The sequence below is a fragment of the Odontomachus brunneus genome, unplaced genomic scaffold (assembly GCF_010583005.1).
Source record: "Odontomachus brunneus isolate Ranch 3 - 2012 unplaced genomic scaffold, Obru_v1 Obru_scaffold_022, whole genome shotgun sequence".
NCBI classification, from domain to species: domain Eukaryota; kingdom Metazoa; phylum Arthropoda; class Insecta; order Hymenoptera; family Formicidae; genus Odontomachus; species Odontomachus brunneus.
In genome coordinates this window covers 2,198,881-2,218,434 of record NW_022639472.1, presented here as the reverse complement: position 1 = coordinate 2,218,434, position 19,554 = coordinate 2,198,881, and the positions used below count along the sequence as shown (strand labels likewise).

The window sequence follows — 19,554 nt, the reverse complement described above, 5'->3', positions numbered from 1 at the left end:
GTCGACAAATCCTGCGAAATCGTTAACCATCGCGATCGTAACGAGTCAAGAGGAAGAGAGAGAGAGAGAGAGAGAGAGAGAGAGAGAGAGAGAGAGAGAGAGCAGAGTAGAGTATGCTTTTCGCTTCGACAGCCACATTCGTGCCACATGTTTCCAATTCGCATGGGCGAGGCGAGGCACTAAAAATACAAGCGGATGCATTGTGGTGCTCTCGACGCATCCCGCCGGTTGTTTCGCGCTCGAAACGTGTCCGGAAAAACTTCGCGTCGTCCTCGTAACTTGCCACTCACCTCGCTGGCGAGGTTCTCCCATCTCTCTCTCTTTCTCTCTCTTACTTTCTCTGTCTATCTTGCTCTTTCGTCCTTCTCGTACTGCATCCGCCGGCGGTCCTCAAGTTCCCACGGTCGTTTCGCGGGACATGTCGTCCTGCCAAAGTGGAAGAAACTTTTCCGTCACCCGCTGTTCGCGGGGGACCACGCTGAATTTTACGTAGGATCGTGATCCGCCAGCTGGGCCGACCGATCCGTTCGAGAAATGTTCTGATCGCGATCGAAAACGCCGCGTGACTTATTCGTCATGATTTTCACGTATCTCCGTATGTACAATGCACGCTACTTTCAGCAGACTCAGGGCCGATTTTTCTATCCTCTTAGTAAATTACACTGAGGAAAGAAGCAATTGGATCCACTAGATTGGCAGTCACCTGTCTTCAAAGAAATATTGTATCCATTGACGCGGATATAATTACGCGGTAGTGCAACAATAAGTTGCGTTGATGTAGTTACGGACCAAATCGCAATCACCGAATCAATTGATAACTCATCGCAGCGTCTTTGTAATTCGTTTAGTCGACTAAATATTCGGTTGAACGAATTTTGTTCGTTCAAGTAAAGTCTCATTAACTCAACCATTCTTTTTCTCAATATAAGTAACAATTAAATCATATGTTTGCCTTTGTCAAATTTATGGAAAAAACAAAGAGAGATACACAATTTGACTGTCAGTTAATTTATCAAGAAGTTGGAAGAATCAGCTCTTAGTTCTATTCTGTCCATCTTGAGGATGAGAAAATTTTATATGAATATGAATTCGGTAACCTTTTCATCCCCAATCTTTCGCGTACAATTATATACACATAGTACAATTTGGATCTGTCAGATCTAGGCAATTTTGAACTACAACACGTAGAAAAATACTGTATTCAAGTAAATGTTACTTTTTTCAAGCATTTCACAGGAGTTTCTATTCGTATGTTTGCAATAAGTTTATCATAAGTATCAAATTTGTTCAAATACATTCTAAATCCTCTACTAAGTTTCGCAACTAAAGATATTAAATTAAAACAGAAATTCGATTATTCGATAAAATTTGTAAAGTAGTGTAAAATTTGTAGAGTATATCTCAGAAACATTATCGAGAAAATATTCTGAATAATCATACTTTTCTTAGTAGTGGAATAATATTGTTCTATGTGGATAACTTTGTTGCACTGAGAGAAATTATCCGATAAAAAATTAACAAACGAATATTTCCGATCAAAATACCGATAAATTTTTATATCCTATCAGGATATCCGATTAAATTTAATCGAATATTTTCGATCATAATGGCATTTCATCAGATAAATCGATCAAAAATGAATTGATATTTCTCATCGGATGTTTCCTGATTGGATATATAATTTCATCGGTATTTTGATTGGAAATATCTATTTGTTAATTTCTTATCGAATAATTTCTCTCAGTGTGAAAATCGATCATTTAATATATGTTTTCCAGAAACAACCTGTAAAATAGTAGCGCAATCAAATCGAAATCTGCAATCAAATTTGCGCTTTGAAATTTGCTGTTTTGAAATTTTCATGGGCTCTTTGTCAAAGTTAATGAGCAATCGAATATTCGTTTGACTCTCAGACTCAACATTATACACAGATGATTAAGATCAATAGTATGTTATTCGACTAAAATTTTATCCCACGATCCTGATCGGATTGATTTCAATCAGTTATCTTGTTTGTACAAAGTGATGTTGCCAAGTTTTAATTATACTATGTTACAAGATTTTGCATTTTTGTCATGAAGGATTGTTTAGTAAATCAGGTGTATGATCACGAAAACTGTTCATCACGTCAACTTTCCGAGAAAATAGAAGTTTAAACTCACAAAAATGTTTTTTTGGCCATTTTTACAAATTCGTAATGCATGAACCAAATGTGCCAGCAACTTCGAAACAGCCTGAAATTGATGTATGAACCTTCACCTCCATTTAAAAAAAAAACTTAAAATACAACTTGAAGCAACCTTCACATAAGCATGAAGTAATGTCATAAATTTATACAACACAATGGCAAAATTATATCTCACATGCAACAAATTTCTGGATATTCAAAATCAGCAACCTCGAAAAGTCTTCTATTAAGGTCCATTGTACCTCTTTATAACAAAAATGTAATCAGAATCTCATTCTGCAGGATAGAAAAATTTTTTTATTTAGTTCTAGGTTGTTTATGCAATTTCCTTCAAGAGTGATTCATTTAAAATTTTTTTTCGTACAATCTTGAGCCTGTCTCATTTGCCCAGAAATTTGTTAAGTTATAATTTAGTTATATTGTATTTTATGAGAGTACATCATTCTTCTACGAAAGTTGCTTCTACGAAATTGAAATTTTTGACTTTTTAAAATAAAGATAAGAAGCTTCAATTAAAAAAAGTTTCAAAAAAAATTCAAACTTCAATTTCAAGTCTTCTTGAAGTTGTTGATAGACCTGATTTATACGTTACCAACTTATAAAAATAGTCAAAAACACGCTTATTATTTTTTCAGAAACTTTATATGATATAGTATGTGACTTTATGTGAATGTAGTTTTTGAGGTCACATTCGTGATCCGATTTACTAAAGAACAATCCTTCAAAAGTGCAAGAAATTGATCAAAATATGTAGCATAGTGTTATTAATAAAGTCCCAATTATTTACTGGATTATTTATTCAATTAGAAATCTTTTTCATTAATGAGAACCTGATTACCACGCTGCATTACGTGACTTATCAGGACCCTTCAACATCATCTTACCATGCATACAAGAATAAATTAAAATCCACCTGATCAGAAACATGGGATGAACTTCCAGTATTCAGGTACTTAAAGTATTCCCATGTTAATTACATTCTGTATATATTTTTTGATATGCACTCAACATTGCAACCGTCCAATTCGTTTTCTTTCGACGAGGGAAGGCGAATCAGCGATTCCTGATTGTAATTGGTCTACATCACTTGTCGCTCATAGCGTCCGATTATGGTTGACATGTACCACTTGTTCGCGATAGCATCCGGTTACGGTACGATCGCGTCACTTGCGCCCGATATCGCATAACCACGATCGATCCGTATCACTTACGGCTGCCTCGTACCGTCCGACTATCGCCGACTCGATTCACTCGCGGCCTGATATCGACGGATAGTCGAAGCAACTGTTGGCCGACTAGAGCGACTCGCTGCTTAGATCGGCTCCCGAGATTGAGAGTGCTCGCGCGCTCTCCCGTCTATTTCTGTCGCGGCCTGCGGATCCATTTAGCGTGATTTGCCTATTCTCTCGTTCCCGTCGTCGTCATCGACGTCTCCTCGCCGTCGTCCCCGAGGAGAGCGATCGTAAATTCCGTCGCCGCGACATCGCCGATTATAAACCGCGCGTTATCGCGACGCGATTTACTTAATGGCCCCCGCGTCCGATCCGTCCAATCCACGGTAACGCCCGGCATCATCGAGGAAATCCCCCGGGCACGATCGCCTCGAATCACTTCCGTTATTTATTCCTGAGGGGCTGTCGCGAGAGGCGTCCCTTATATGAAAAATGGCCGATCGATCGGCGGACACATGAGGTGATTAATTTCAAGCGGATTCGACACGAAAATTGAATCAGTCGCTGGCGATATCAATCGCGCGGTTACAGTATTTAATCGTGTCTGCAACCGCACGTGTTGAAAGCACGAACTCAAAAATTTATACATATATATGTATAACGTCTCTATCTGTATGTTAATACTCTCCTGGACTCTCCTAAGCCCTTTGACGGATCTGGACCGAATTTTGCATAGTTACTCTCCAGGACTCTGACGGAAGATATAGCCTACCGTAACACCCCACCCCCTCTGCCCCTGATTTTGTCCCCTTGACACTTCGTGATAACCTAGCCTCCTAGGCAACGCCGGGGTGGTTAAAGCCAGTATTAAATGAAACAATCATCGAGCAAGTACGAACAATGATCGCGCGCCGATCGTACGGGTCTCTCCATCAGTCCTATTACGACAATCGCTACTGATCCCGCCGTGATTTCGTGAATAATCACGAAAAGATAAGTGATTGCGTGTCCGCGATCAAGCAAATCGCAACTATTTATCGATTATCCTTGAGAGTTTCTCGCGTCGTCAGCGTCGTTATCGCGGCATCATGAAAAATTTACCGAGGGATTAACTGCCGTCGCATTACTCACTCAGTTCCAGGCCGTTGTCCATCTTGTCCTGCCTCTTGAGACTCACGGGCAACATCTACTCAAGCACTCGCTGCAGAGCGGTCTCGGCAGAGTTCGCCGTGGAAGCTTTAAGTCGTTATTAGATTGTTGCGGTAGAATCGCGAGCGACGGATCGCGACGGCGGCAGAGGACGACGCGCGGCACCGCGAAATCTTCATCGTATCCTCGCTCGAGGAGGATTCAGCCTGTTCCTGAGAAACCGCCACCGTCGTCGTCGTCGTCGTTGGCGTCTCCGATCTTCGTACTCGCACTTGTTCTAGCAACGTCGAGCCGGGGGCACCGCAAACTCCATCGAGCTTTCCGCTCTATCTATGAGGAACGACGACGACGGCGGCGGCGGCGACGACAAGGAGGAGGTCTTCTTCGTCCGCGGCGCTCTATCTTCGCGAGTCCTCCTCTTAGCCAGCGTCCACTCGCTGCGGCAAAACACACTTGCTGAGCCCACCCTCGCCCCCGAATCTACACCCTTGTTGCACTCAAAACATCCCTTTGTCACTCGTCCCGAGACGCTCGGACTCGCGCAAGCCGATACGGAGCGACGGCCGACGGCGGACGATAGAGCGCGACTCGCTCGACGATGGGGTCCTCGGGATCGACGATCCACCCCGGATCGAGATCGCGAACGCGACGGTGGGAGGCAGAGAGTGGTGAGCGAGAGAGAGAGAGAGAGAGAGAGAAAGGGACAGAGAGACGGAGAGCTTCGATCCGCGAGAGATGAGGTCGAGAGACGTGCATACGAGAGAGGAGCTGGTGGCACGAGAGAGCGACGGCCAGCGAACGGCGCCTCGTCGTTTCGCGAGGAGTGTACCGCCGGCTTCGTACGGACGCACCCCCGTGGCGACGGCAGGGCGCAGGATCGCTCTCCGTCTCTCGCCGGGGGTGGCCGTGGCGCATGTGCGACGTACATCGCACGGCCTGAAAGCGCGGAGGGCCGCATGCGGGAAACGCGTAGTCGCAGCCCCGTTCCGTCGACCCGGTCTCTCCCTCTCTGTCCGCTTCACTTCCCTCTGCTCTTCCTTCTCTCTCTCCCTCTCTCTCTCTTTCCCACTCTTTCCCTTTTTGTATATTAAGTAATATTATAGATATATATGTCAGATAATTTTACTTCGCGTTGTGCTGATTTTCTTGTGCTGTCTGGCGCCGAATAAATAACGCTCTCTTTTTTCCTTTCTCTCTCTCTCTCTCTCTCTCTCTCTCTCCCTCTTTCCCTCTCTCTCTCTTTCCTCTCTCTCATCTCGCTTTTCGGTGAATTTTGCTCTTCTTTCTCATCGCGTACGCATCGGTGCGCTTTTTTTCATCTCCGTTACTAAATTATACCGGCGACGACGGCGATCCGCGTTCGCTTCGCGTTGTAGGAGAAACTTTGTCTCTCGGATCTCCGATAAATGTCACTCTCCTTCTTTTTCTCTCCCTGTGTGCGACTCTCTCTCCCTTCCCCTCCCTCTCCCTCCACTCATCTCTCTCTCTCTCTCTCTCTCTCTCTCTCTCTCTTCCTCGTCTCGCTCTTCGCTGTCCCTCTTCGCGAGTCCTCTTGTCGCGCTCGACTCGAGGTGACGACGCGACCGGGGAGGTCGAACGCCGTCGGTCTCTCTCTCCTCTCTCGTGGAGCCCTCGAAAGGCACGATCGCTCGCCGGGGATAGACTAGCTAGACGAAGTAGGTGTCACCCTCCACGGGACTCACTCGCAGTTTTCCAGATACTCGCATTAACACGTTGCGCGCCCGAAGTAGGGCGCAATAAAATGCAAGATCGTGGTGTGCTATTTCGCAATTCGAGACGAACAGAACACGCGCACGCATGCTTCTAGAAGAACCTCGATCGACTTTTTAGCGAGAGCCTCATTAATATTATAAGCAACACGCTCCGCGCAAAAATGGCCGCGGTTGAAACCGCACCGAGGAAAAAGTGCTTGGTATTTGTAACTACATATAAATACATAGAAAAACAATCGCTACAAATTATGGTAGAGGGAACCTGTTTTTTAATTAAATCCTACATTGTAATGTTAGTGGTAATGACCTGTTCTGCATATTACTACCACCATTACTACCACCATTGATAATGGCCTCATACATATTATTACCACTATTACTATCAACATTTTCATGTTGTCGTACAACCAAGAAATACGGTTGTGGGACGAAAAATCTCTCTAATAATTTCAGTTAGATCAATCGTTTTTTACTCTCGGTATACTGCTTCCACTCCGGTTTCGTCGCTGACGCTGCAAAAATTCCCCCGAGTGTTCGCGATTCGCGGCTCGAACGGGCACGAACGACAATCAAAGAAATCGATGGCCGATAAATAGTCCGTCCGCTTTTAGCGCGTCGCGATATGCTTATATACGCGACGTGTCTGCCGTGCGTCTCGCGCTTAGCTCGCAAGAGATATCACGATTTGCGGGCCAGCCGGTCGGAATATCTCGCCATGTCCCCGTTTGATGTGTCCCCGCTCGGGATGACGATGACGGGGATGTCGAGTGGTCGTGTGTGCGGGAGTGTCTCGACTATAGATGGACTCTCGATCTTGTATCGGCGCGACGGCCGAAATTTTATTCATAATCGCGCGCGAAAGTGGGCCAGCCTGCTTCACGCGAACGCTTGATCGCTTTCAGCCGCCGCGAATACATTCGTATTCGTCGCGGTTTCATCCTAATACAGTTTCCGCCCCCGCATCCCGCACGCTCCGTGACGCACGGTCGTTCAGGTTCTCCTCCTCCTCGTCACCTCGTTCCGCCGCTTCATTTAGGCCCCTGAATCTCCTTAAAGCCCCGACCTTCTGCGCGCTGCCCGATCCTCCGTTCTCAATTCGTTCTCCTTGGTGGCAATTCGACGCGAAAACGACAGCCCCGATACAGCATCCGATACATCGCACAGTGGAGCCAAACGACATTTCGTGTTTCAAATAAGACTACAGTCTCTAAATTTGAATCGATTTTGATGCGTTTTTTTTAATAAAGGTAATAAAATTTGGAACAACCTTATGTAGATTTTTGTTTTTCCGTTTTCCTTCTTTAGAAAATCAACACAAAAAATTAGATTTCAAGTTCTTCTTTTTTTTCAATCAAACTAATAACTTATTTCATATTTTCTCTCATTTAATTTAAAGGCACAGATATTAATATTGAATCTAAATATTCAAACTCTGATTACAGGCTTGGAAAAAAATCGTATAGACTAACATATAGTCCCACTAAATTATATTTGAACTTAATAAACGATATTAATTGAAATAGTACAAGAAGCATGAAAGATTTTAAAAATTTCAGAGTATTTAATAGTCATAAGCATAATAGATGTGCCACAAATAAAATTGTTATAAATAAACTTTTAATTTCTTCAGATCCGTATATAAATAGTCTGCGTAATGAATGGAAACATTCTTCAACGTTGATAAATAATGAAGCTCAAAAATGATTAGTTCAAGAATATTAATTGTTAAAAAAATTTACAACGTATTAGTAATTAATTCAGTCTTGCTTAATTCAGTAGTTTTTATTGCAATAATTATGCACTATTTCAATTAATCTTATTTATTAAATTCAAATATAATCTAGTGAGACTATATGTTATATATATAGGCTTTTTTTCAAGCGTAATCAAAGTTTGAATATTTAGATTCAATATTAATATCTGTGCCTGATATTAAGTGAGAGAAAATACGAAATGAGTTTGATTGAAGAAAAAGTATTTATTAAATCTAGGTTATTTACTAAATTTAGATTGATTTTATAAAGAAGGAAAGCAGAAAAACAAAAGTTTAGCTACATAGAGTTGTTTCAAATTTTATTATCTTTAATTTAAGGAAAAAACATCGAAATCAGTTCAAATTTAGGGACTGTAACTTTTTTTTGAAACACGAAATGTTGTTTGACCCCACTATGCGTTGGTATCGATATATTTCGCGCGCGACGACGTCGGATCTCTATTTTCCTACGCCGACCGACGGGACGACGGGCGATGGAACGTTCGCCTCAATAAACGAGCCGATAAATGCGCTCGAGGAATTCCGAAGATGCGCACAATTCGGGAAAAACGACAAGATCCTCGTCGAAAATTCTTTGCAGTGATTATTGCGTCCGTCGGCGTTCTCAGGCCGACATCGTGGAACAGATATTTTTACGTTAACCCTCTACTCTGTCCAAATTAATTCCTTATATTTAAAAAATTTTTCTTGTACATAAGATGTTTAAAACTAAAGTACTCAACACATACAAGGTGAAATTTTCTAATTTTTTACTTTCCCAAAATAGGTTTGTGACTTTCCGATCACGTTAGGCAGTTACTATCGTTACCAACATATTAAAAACAGGCATATTGTGACTTTCATGTCACATCGGTCAGGATAGGAACAACATTCATATTGTAGATAAATAATGATGAAATTGGAGTGTGACTTCAGAGTCACAGTGAGCAGTAAAAGGTTAAGAGAACGCCGCAACTGATATAATGCAATATCAATTCTAAAGGGTGATAGGAGCCAAAATACGCTGGTGTTAACTTACGCTTTATTAACTATAATATAGTTAATAATTTAATACAAATAGTCAATTAATAAATAAAATAAAATAAAAAAAAATAAATAAAATAAAAAGATTAATTGAAATAGTACAAGAAGCATGAAACAAAGATTTTGAAAATTTCAGAGTATTTAATATAGTCATAAGCATAATAGATGTGCCACAAATAAAGTTGTTATAAATAAACTTTTAATTTCTTCAGATCCGTATATAAGTGGTCTTCGTAATGAATGGAAACATTCTTCAACGTCGATAAATAATGAAGCTCAAAAATTATTAGTTCAATAATTTTTAATTTTAATTTTTATTTTATTTATTTTATTTTACTTATTAATTGACTATTTGTCAATTATTATTTAAATTATTAACGTTAACATTTAACATTATTAACATCAGCGTATTTTGGCTCCTATCGTCCTTTAGAATTGATATATAAATCCCTTGAGCCGTTTTAATTTAATAGAATTTGTTTGATAGTTTGATATAATTTCGTATTTTGAACTATTGGTTGCGCAGAATCGCGAATGCTTGTGTAGAGAGAAAATATAAATATCTGTGAGTACCTCATATATGTAAAAAGTTAAAAAATATCTTTTATTTACAAGCTACAAATGTTCTTGTTTTTTATACATGAGATATTCCGCCATATACTGACATTTACATTTTCATTCTGCGTAAGTATTTACAATTTTATACGACCAAATAGAAAAACATTGCAAGATACGAAAGTTGCATTATGTCAATATCCAGCATTCCCTTAGAGGAATAAAACACCTAAGGGGTTAAAACATTGCTGTTTGTATGGAAAACATAAATTCAAAACTTAATGGGAAACATAAATTCATAATTTTTTGCTTTTTTATATTTTATTGTGAAATTTTGTATGACCATTATATATTAATAAGAATGTTCTGTAAATTAGGAAATGAAAAATAAGATAATAGCGAGACAGTAGCAGTTTCCGTAAAATCTCTCTTTCTTCATGGTGGACCTGATATCCTCTTGTAAAAATTTCTGAATGGAAAAAGAAAAAATGCATTCTCAATTTGCAGTAAATGCTTTAAGTGTTATCGTAGCCGATTTTTTAAATAATTTTTCAGGCCAAAGTTATTAAGAAAGTGTCTTAATAAAAAGTATTTTTCTGTAAAATAAACTTGGACATATTAGTACAATCGCAAATAAAAAAGCAGCTATGACAATATCTGAAGAATATATTGTAAATTGAGAATGTACACGGGAATAATATTATAGCTTTTTTTCATGTAAATGCTTTTCAATTTTATTATGTTTTTGTAGGAGGGAGTCCAGGAGTAGACTATCAGTAGAGTCCATCTTACTGAGGAACATAGCAAATCCCGTTAGAAACATAGCAGATTTCGCTGGGAACATCGCAAATGTTTTAGTAGTACATTTCAATTCCCAAGGTATAAGCAGCACATATGAAATGAAGGATAACGAATTACTGCGAGTTATTCCTCGGTTACAAAATAATTTTTACGCAACTTTTACTAAAAAATTCTCTTCGCGATCATTTTTCTTGTTCTATTCAGAAATGTACAAGTAAGATTATTACACAGATCCGCTATGAAAAAGGAAAGAAGCAGCTGCTGTTTCGGCATTATTTCATTTCTCGTTTTCCAATTTACCTATTTTTGCTAGTACAATAATGCCGGACTGGATAATAAAATATCAAGAGGTGAGAAAGTTACAAAGTTTCAAAATGAAGCTTTCTACGCGCGCAGCAAAGGTGTTTTATCTCCTCAATGATGCTACGTTACGTCGGAATGGACGAGCTGAATTATTCTTTTCCTCCTCTTTCGCGAAGGAGCGCTAACACAGTATTAACGTTCTCCTCGCGACGCCGAGGCTCGTGCAGAATTTATCGTTTATCATCTACGCTCTTGGCTGTCGCGTGTGTTTCTACTCGATCGTTTGGCCGCCTTTGCTCCTTTGCTTATTCACGTGTCTACGTTTCGGTGGGATTTCGAGAGACGTCGGGAATATCAAAGACACTTCTCATCACGATAACTCCCGCGGATCGCGCCCGGATAAATGTTCCTCGTGAAAAATGACAGTGCGGTTTTTAATGACATCGTCTCATGCTACGATGCGTTCGTCCCTCGTGTCATTAGTTCGATTTATGAAAGAAATTCCATCTCCCACCTGAGTTCATCGCGATCGATGAACGGTCGTAATGTGCGCCAACGGCGGTCCGTTAATTACGGAGAATAATTTCATCTCGTTACGAATCCCTTCGGTTGCGGTTGCATTCCGATTAATTACGAATCGAATCGTTTCTTCTGCTCCCTCATGAGCAGATGAGTTCCCCGTTGAATAATCAATTGCGCATGTGACAATAGCAACTTTCGACGACGCACGGTGACTCTCCGTGGCGTGAAAATGCGCTAAATATTGAATTAGTAAGAAATTAACGGAGACATAATTAACACATTTAATCGAATATATTTAATAGAATATATTAATGATATCGTAATTAATGATATCATAAAATGAACGAATAACAAGATACCTCAAGTAATCAAATTAATTAGAGTGATTTCATGGCTTGCTTATCTTGTCGACGTTACAAATGAAGCGAAAACCCAGGCTGCAGCAGCAATTTGCTCAACGTGAATAATAAAATCCGCACACGATACTTACGCTCGTACTCTCGCGCAAATTGCAGTATAATTTATGCAGTATAATTTATGGATTCGCAGTTTAACGTCAGGTTTCCATCTTAAATCTGTCGAACACGGTGAGAAATCTCGTCAAATTCTACTTACCCCAATAACATTCGATATTAGAATTCAGTTAGAGGAAGTTAGAACGAGTAAGTTGTTATCGATACGATCAAGAATCATCGCAAATTCATATCAATGTGAGCGCGGAAGGAGGAGAAGGAGAGCGAGTATAAGAGAAATGTCTCCTTACCGATTATCGTGGAGGTGCAGGATCACGGTGAGAAGCGCGTTCGTCATCTCTCGCACCTAAAGACGTATTTGATGCCGCGCATCAAGGCCCGCATCTTTGCAATAACCTCCTCTTGCATGAGATTAAAGCACATGGCGATTAGCGCCATGCCTGAAACACAGAAACACGTTACCAGTACGTGACGTTCGTTAATACCATCTTCTTGGGTGTGGAAATTACAGAGGAGGTCGCGATTTTACGGTGCCTCGAGTACCATCGCGCGAATTGTTCTGCAAGTTGAGAAACAGAGAGAGAGAGAGAGAGAGAGAGAGAAAGATGTTTATTGGCGTCCTGGGATTTACTCCCTCAAGCATATAGATTATATAGTGTGCGCAATATATTAAAATACAAATACAAATATAATAAAAGTTGCAAAAAAGATTATGTACAATAAAAATATATATGAAGAGGAAAATAAAAAATAAAGAGAGAGGAGAGAGAGGGAGAAGAAGAGCGAAAGCGAGACAAAGAGAGAGAGAGCAATCATTCGTGTGGAAGCGGTCGGAGTATTTGACAATACTGGAATATCTCTACGAAAAATCTGCGCGAGCATTGATTGAAAAGAACGTAATGCGCTCGCGACACGCAGAGAGCCGTAGTCGTGGCCGGTGTGTAATCGCGTTGCGGGCTTTAAAGCAGCTGATCACTTTTTAGCCAACGATTGTCTTCGCGTCGCGCCGTTGCGCGCCGAAAATTCCGCGGCAATCGGATCTGTCGGGAAAACAAAGGCAGTCTAACTGTATTTTCATCTCGCGATTAACGTCGACACAAATGTACGATGCCAGCCGAGGCATCGCGAATATTCTGATCTGCAGCGCGATTGACGTCTGTCCTGTTCTGGTGACGAATTCAGTCATCCGACATCGAACTCGAGGTATCTCTGTACCCCGAAAATGTACACTGAGAGAAGAAATTTCCAAAAGATAAGAAATATTTATTTGATGACTACTAATAACTTATTATACTAATATGTATGTACAGAAAAAAGGAACATAAAACCAAAAAATTAGAAATTAATAAGTACAGTTTGAACTTTCACCTACTGCTGCTATTATTCGATTTTCTATCGGCGTTTTGGCTCTCATTTGCCTACAAATTTTTCTTATTAATAAAAAAGAACATTCTTGTTCAGCAAATATCTTTTTGTCTGATGTGTTCATCTTAAAATGAGATTACGTAGCGTTAAACGTAGTGTTATTTGCAAGGATATTATATGACTTCACTTAAATCAGGTAAACAATATTTGATTTAAATAAAGAGAATTTAGATTTAAGTAAATATGTTAATGGCACCCATAAAAAAAATATTTGTTGATTTTAAGATAATTTTTCCCTCAGTGTACGAGAAGAGAAATGTATTCCTATTATTAAGGAATAATTGTTATTAATAGAAAACACAAAATATTGGATTGAGGAAGTCGGAAAGTATATTATTATGTCGGAAAGTATATTAAAATGTCGGAAGAGTATATTATTATCATTGTTGAAATTCAAAATTTTCAAATTCTTTTAACAAAATTATATTTCGTTATTTATACATAAAATAATAATTATTACTTTGAAAAGATATTAGTCTTGAATATTAATTCTTGTTTTGTGTGTTTATACATACATTTTATTGAAATAAGAAAACATATGTTTTCCTAAAATCGTTGCTTCTCATGAAAGCAATTGTTTATTCTATTTAAAAAATCTAAATCTAAGTAAATATGTTATTAATAATCACAATAAATATTTTTTCTTGCAGTTTAACGGTTGAAAAAATTTTAAGAAGAGATCGAAAAAAAAATAGTAAGAGAGATAGAAAAAGATAGTTAGAATATTCGCTCTTTCATTTCTCGACGCGCGCTTCTATCATTTGCCAAGCGAGTTCGAGTTTTCGCATGTTACACTTGGCGAATATTAGCGATCCTCGTCTGTGCTCCCACGGTATTTTTTTTCCTCATAGAATAATCGGATGTAGCACAGAGCGCCTCCGGTCACCCGCATTCGCGAGTTTATTTATCAAGGGGCAAGGGGAAAAGAGGCAGTCCGGAGAAGCTTCTTTGAAGGAAACACACCGGCAGTTCTCGCTACGGGCTCCTAAATGCGCGCGTTTAAACTAATCCGTCAGTGTAACAGAACGCGACGTGTCACATGCAAGACTCACCCAGCATCAGGTACATAGAGCAGAAGATGAAAGACAACTCGAGGCCTTGCCCGGAGTAGATCTCATCGCCCGGGACGAAGTCGCCGAAGCCTATGGTCGACAAAGAGACGAAGCAGAAGTAAGAACCGTCCAACAAGTTCCAATCCTCCCATATCGAGAACAGAACCGCACCGCCCAAGATATACCTGTCGACAGCAAAGGGACGCGCGGAGGGCTGTCAGTTGCTGTCAGTCGGCTTCGTGAACCGGTGATTCTCTCGGAATTTTCCCGTGTCATCCGCGCGAGCTGATCACTGAACGAAGTCAGTATGATTCCGGGCGCGAAGGGGAGTTGCGCTTCGAAATTTCAGTCCAATAGAATTTTTTACCCGGATCGGAATGAGCGAATTCGGCGATCTCGAGGTCAATTTCCGATCTCGAAAATTTATCATTTTCCGAACGGAATTCACGTCGGGTATTTCTAATAACGCCAAAGCATGACATCTCGTATTAATTACGTTTATATTTCGGAATTTCAGTATTCTCGAAGTATTGAATAGGAATTTTAACAGAATATTTTATTTGCGATAGGAAACGAGTCTCGGCGACTTGGGAGCCCATTTCCGATATATCTCGGAATATCCCAAATTAAATTCCCTTTGATTCACCATGATAATAATGTAAAAAAGAAATGTTGCTTCGTATTGCAAAATTGCACTTTATATTTCGAAATTTTATATATTAACGAAATCTTAATTTAAAAGAAAGAGAGAGAAAAGTTTAACAATCATGAAATGAATTTTTCGTCCCAAGAAGCAAGAATTCATAACTTTAGAGATATTTCTACCGAGTCCTTTTAGACATGTCAAATATTCATATTTTATTCCCGTATTGAAATCCTCTCATATTCCGAGATTTTAGCTTAATAAAAATATTATCTCGAACGGAAAGAGATTCAGTTGCAAAGCCAATCTCGATCAAGAGGGAGAGAGAGAAGGAAAGAGATAGTTTATGAGTCCGCCAGCTAAGTTTCTATTAATTCTTTTTCATTCGTTTATCTCTTGTGTCTCTCGTCGTTCCATTCGTTAATTAGCAGTCCGATTATCTCTCTCCTGCTCCGCCTCTATTTCGCGAAACTCACCCCACCATGATAGCTAGACACAGAGTTAACGGCACCGTCACGTGCTGAGGATCGTAGCTGTCGCTCTCGCCGTCTTCGTCCTCGTCATTGCCGTCGCCCTCGTCGACGCTGCCGCCGCCGCCGTTCTCATCGTCGCCGTCTCTTGGCGAAGTTTCTTCCGGATCCAAACTCGAGGCGTCTACCTCTCCGACTCCGTCGTGCGCGTTCACCATCTGCAGATGTAAATGCTGTTTGAACAGCTCTCACACACGGTGTCCCGAAATTACCGTCGCGCCACTCTTGCGTATTCCTCGGAAAAATACGCGCGCGAGCACGATGAATTTCTAGTATCGAGTATCTTCGTGATTAAGTCCCCGGATCGGTCGACCTGTTAACCGGGTCATCTTTGCATTCAAAAACGTGAAAGATATAAGCGAACAAAAATGGAGGAAATACGAGAAGCGTTAGGGAAGATTGAACTTTTCGCAATAAAGATGATAAATAAATGATATTTTCGCGTTCTTCCTACGCATGCTTGTAACCGCGACGAAATAACTCGTCTTGCTTTCGGTGAGAGGGAGCAGTTTTTCTAAAAAGAGACTTCCTAAATATAACGATTTAACTCATTCTCCTCAGTTAACAAGTAAAAACTCGAAGTCTATTTCCAGCGTTCCAGAGTTCTTAAGGGGAGGTCCTACTTTGAACAGAAAAATAGGAAGTGTACACCTATTTTTCTAATAATAGTAGATGAATCTTTATTTCTTTTTTCAAAGAAATGAAGAAACATTTGATGTACAACATTGCATATAATAATATAACAATCTTAAACAAATGGGATAGAAAATTGGAAAATTGAATTAAATTTACGGAAGGATGAATCTTTGTTATATGCAAAAAAGCGAAATTTAACAAAATAGCGACACTTTGAATTGCCGCCATTTTGTTAAATAATGTAACTAATGTAAATAATGTAATGTAATGTCAAATAATGTAATTGTTTCATTTTGTTAAATAATGTAACTTCGTTACATGTCATCTTTCCTTTCTTTTTTTTTTATTTCCAGAAGATTCAGATTCAACTTCCAGAAAATTTAATATAGTTTTTTTTTAATACTTTCTTGCTCCTCTGTTTTAGATTATTACACGAGCTGTAATGTAGTCCACCAGTTGGAGTCATCTGGCGACACCGCGCTGAGCGCAAAAACCCTGGACGATGGAATATAAATTTCTTTTAATAAAAAAATAATTCTCTTGCAATTAAAACAATAATAAATAGTATGATCAAAAGTCTATGTTGACATTATTAGGCAGTGTTATCGAACGTCTCTAATTATGATGGATAACATAGCTCGTGTAATAATCTTAAACAGATGTGACAAGAAAATTCAAAATTGCATTAAATTTGCTAAAAAACCTTTGTTATATAGTTGAAATTTAACAAAGTGGCAGCACTTTAAAGTCACATGTTATTTTTCCTCTCTTTTTTTTTATTTAGTATTTTTTTTTTATTTAGAAAAGATACTAATTTTGGAAATTCTCCGAAAGATTTAGGTCCATTCTCCAGCAATTTAATATAGTTTCTAAATGTTCTCGCCCTTCTATTTTAGATGATTACATGAGCTGTAATGTTCCCTGCTACCTACGGACGCGTTCAGCATAAGAAAACCCGGATGACGGAATTGTAATTTTTTAAATAAAAAACAAATTTTCTTGCAATTAAAACAACGCTAAACAGTATGGCCGAGAGCCTGTATAATTTAAATCTTTATTAATTTCTTAAAAAAAAAATTTGTAAATGCCTCCTATTTTTCGGTTGAACCAGAACCTCCTTTTAAGCGAAGAATAAGATTTCCATGTTGTTTGCGAAATTCGCGAGCCATGTTAAACGCCTTTGCGTATCGAGAAGCGTTCTTCGCTGCCCGACCTCAGGTATCTGCCGCGGAGTTCCGACGGTAATTTCGAGAACGCCGTATTCACGAGAGCTCTTCGTTCCGCCCTTCGCGTATTCCATGACGTCTCTTCGTTAGAATGCAGGCGGAGATGTGGAATTCCGGGTCGCGGCGTTCCTTCGCTTACCTGCCATCGATTTCTTTTCGCGGCCAGATCGCTCGGCACCTCCGACGCAGCCACGCTCATCGAAGCGTGCGGCTTACTCCGACACCTTGAAGGATCACGATCATGATTAATCGGACGGCGGTTGCGGGTTTTGATTTGACGCCATTGAGAAACACAGCGGGGGAAGATTGGTACGAATGATGAAAGCTTTCGCGAAAGAAGAAAGACGAATAGAGAGAAATAGGAGAGAGTAAGAGAGGAAGAGAGAGAGAGAGAGAGAGAGAGAGAGAGAGAGAGAGAGAGAGAGAGAAAGAGCCGGTAGAGAGAAGAGAGAGGGAGAGGGAGAGGAGAAAAGGGAATCGATCTTACTTGCACAAGCAGCAACGGGCGTAGGTCCACTTGAAGCTCCTGGCCAGGATGTCGCCGATGTTGCTGAGGTAGAGAAGGAAAAGCGGCATTCCTACTATCGCATATACTATAGTCACGACTTTGCCCCATTTCGTCCTGGGACAAATGTTGCCGTAGCCTGCGCAGTAAACGAGAACGCGGCGAGTGAGTTTATATCGACGAGCCTGGGGAGCTTCGTCTCGTTCTTATCTCACACGTCGTCGTCGTCGTCGTCGTCGTCGTCGGTGTCTCGCAAGAGTGTATCGATTAATCTTCGATTAATTTATCGCTTCAATGCAACAGCAGCCGTCATGCGCACAGCCAGCCACGAATTATTCATCGCGAGAAGGCGCGATTAAAATGTTCCTTCCGAGCGAAAACGAGAACTCCGCGGCTGGCTGAGTCGCGAACTGAAACGCCAGTCGGGTATAAAGTAAAGGTACCAATATTAATAACACTGACACCTAACTCTGAACATTTTTATTGTTTTGGTCCTTACACTGAGAAAAACAGTTGAATCGATCAAATCAACGATCACCGGCTATTAAAAAAATAATGTACCTATTCAACAACATACGCGTTGGTACAACAATAAGTTACGTTGAAATCACTATATCTGCATTGATATAGTAATATCAACGCAAATAACCACGTAAATTTTTAGTTATTAGTATAAAAAAATTGTTACATGATTGTGCGCGATAATGCATAAATATCCTTTAATTAATATCTTATATTAAACATCTATAAAATGATAGAGGACTTTCTTGTTTAGTTTTATCTAATGTATAAATATGCAACGATAGACGACGCCACTATAGTTTATCTACTATATCGCACTACTATATTGATCATTCATCAAGTTTCTTTAATTAATATCTCGAGATTTGTTGCAAATATCGCAAGACGGATTTTATGTTCACCTCAATCCATTCTATGTTTCCACGAAACGAATCTAGGATACCTTATATATCGAATATATATACATATATTCTATGTTAAAAGTTCCACGAAACGAATCTAGGATACCTTATATATCGACATATATACATATATCTAGGTTAAAAGTTTAAGTATATTCGTATTTTTGAAAACCAAAACAATAAGAATGCTCAGAGTTAGATATCAGTGGCATCCAGGTATTGGTATTTGCACCTTATGTCGTTTACTGGGTCGAACTTGGCGAACTGTAACGTTATTGCAGATCGCAGTTAACATTTAACGATTCCGCCTCCGTCGTATTATTTTATCTTAGAAATTATGTCCGTGTACCTCGAGATGGAAACGGAATAACGTCGACACCTTGTCCCAGGAGATTCTCCCTCCATAGTGCCACGGAGTGAAGTTAATTTCGCGGACGGCTAGCTCTCTCGCCACTGTTGTCGTGGTGATATGGTTTCGCTATACGCGTCGATACCTTCGCAACGATCGCCGTTAACGAACGACCTGATAATTCAATCACGGTGTCTTAACGAGCGGTATATATCCGCGAGAATCCAACCTGTGAGTGGCGAGTGGTCTTAAAAGTTGCAGCCTCGCCTCGTGAGAGTTCCCGTAAACAACAGCGGCGTACTCACTTGGACATTCATATTTCTCTTTTCTTACGGTAAGACGACGGAGTGCGCTTCATAAAACCGAACGAACAGGGGTCTTTAAACAAAAGAGGAAACAAGAACGAAATGGGGGAGAGAAAAAGAGAAGAAGAGATGCGTAGGAGGAAGCAGCTACCCGCGGAACGGCGAGAGAGGATGCGCGCTCGTAAAGTTCGTCGAACACGAGCGTGGGAAGAAAAAACGCGTGTCCCTAGCGTTGGAAAAGTGATTTTCCGCGGTAGCGGAGAGACC

The 19,554-nt window shown here is 40.1% G+C and overlaps 1 protein-coding gene across 13 annotated transcripts in view; it reads right to left on the bottom strand.

Annotated features, from left to right (window-relative positions):
* LOC116842199 (TWiK family of potassium channels protein 7) overlaps nt 1–19,554 on the bottom strand; it is a 97,500-nt gene that overhangs the window by 36,937 nt on the left and 41,009 nt on the right. For 7 of the 13 annotated variants that reach the window (XM_032811043.1, XM_032811049.1, XM_032811046.1 and 4 more), the window contains 5 exons: nt 17,693–17,849; nt 17,345–17,429; nt 15,290–15,501; nt 14,171–14,355; nt 11,984–12,133 (listed from right to left, as the gene is read on the bottom strand). In XM_032811043.1, coding sequence (XP_032666934.1) covers nt 12,027–12,133; nt 14,171–14,355; nt 15,290–15,501; nt 17,345–17,429; nt 17,693–17,849 — 746 coding nt within the window. In that variant the 3' untranslated portion in view covers nt 11,984–12,026. Of the gene's footprint in view, nt 1–4,491; nt 5,393–8,230; nt 11,796–11,983; nt 12,134–14,170; nt 14,356–15,289; nt 15,502–17,344; nt 17,430–17,692; nt 17,850–19,554 lie in introns of those variants that run through there. The other 6 variants (XM_032811041.1, XM_032811042.1, XM_032811038.1 and 3 more) reach the window with 3 other exon arrangements.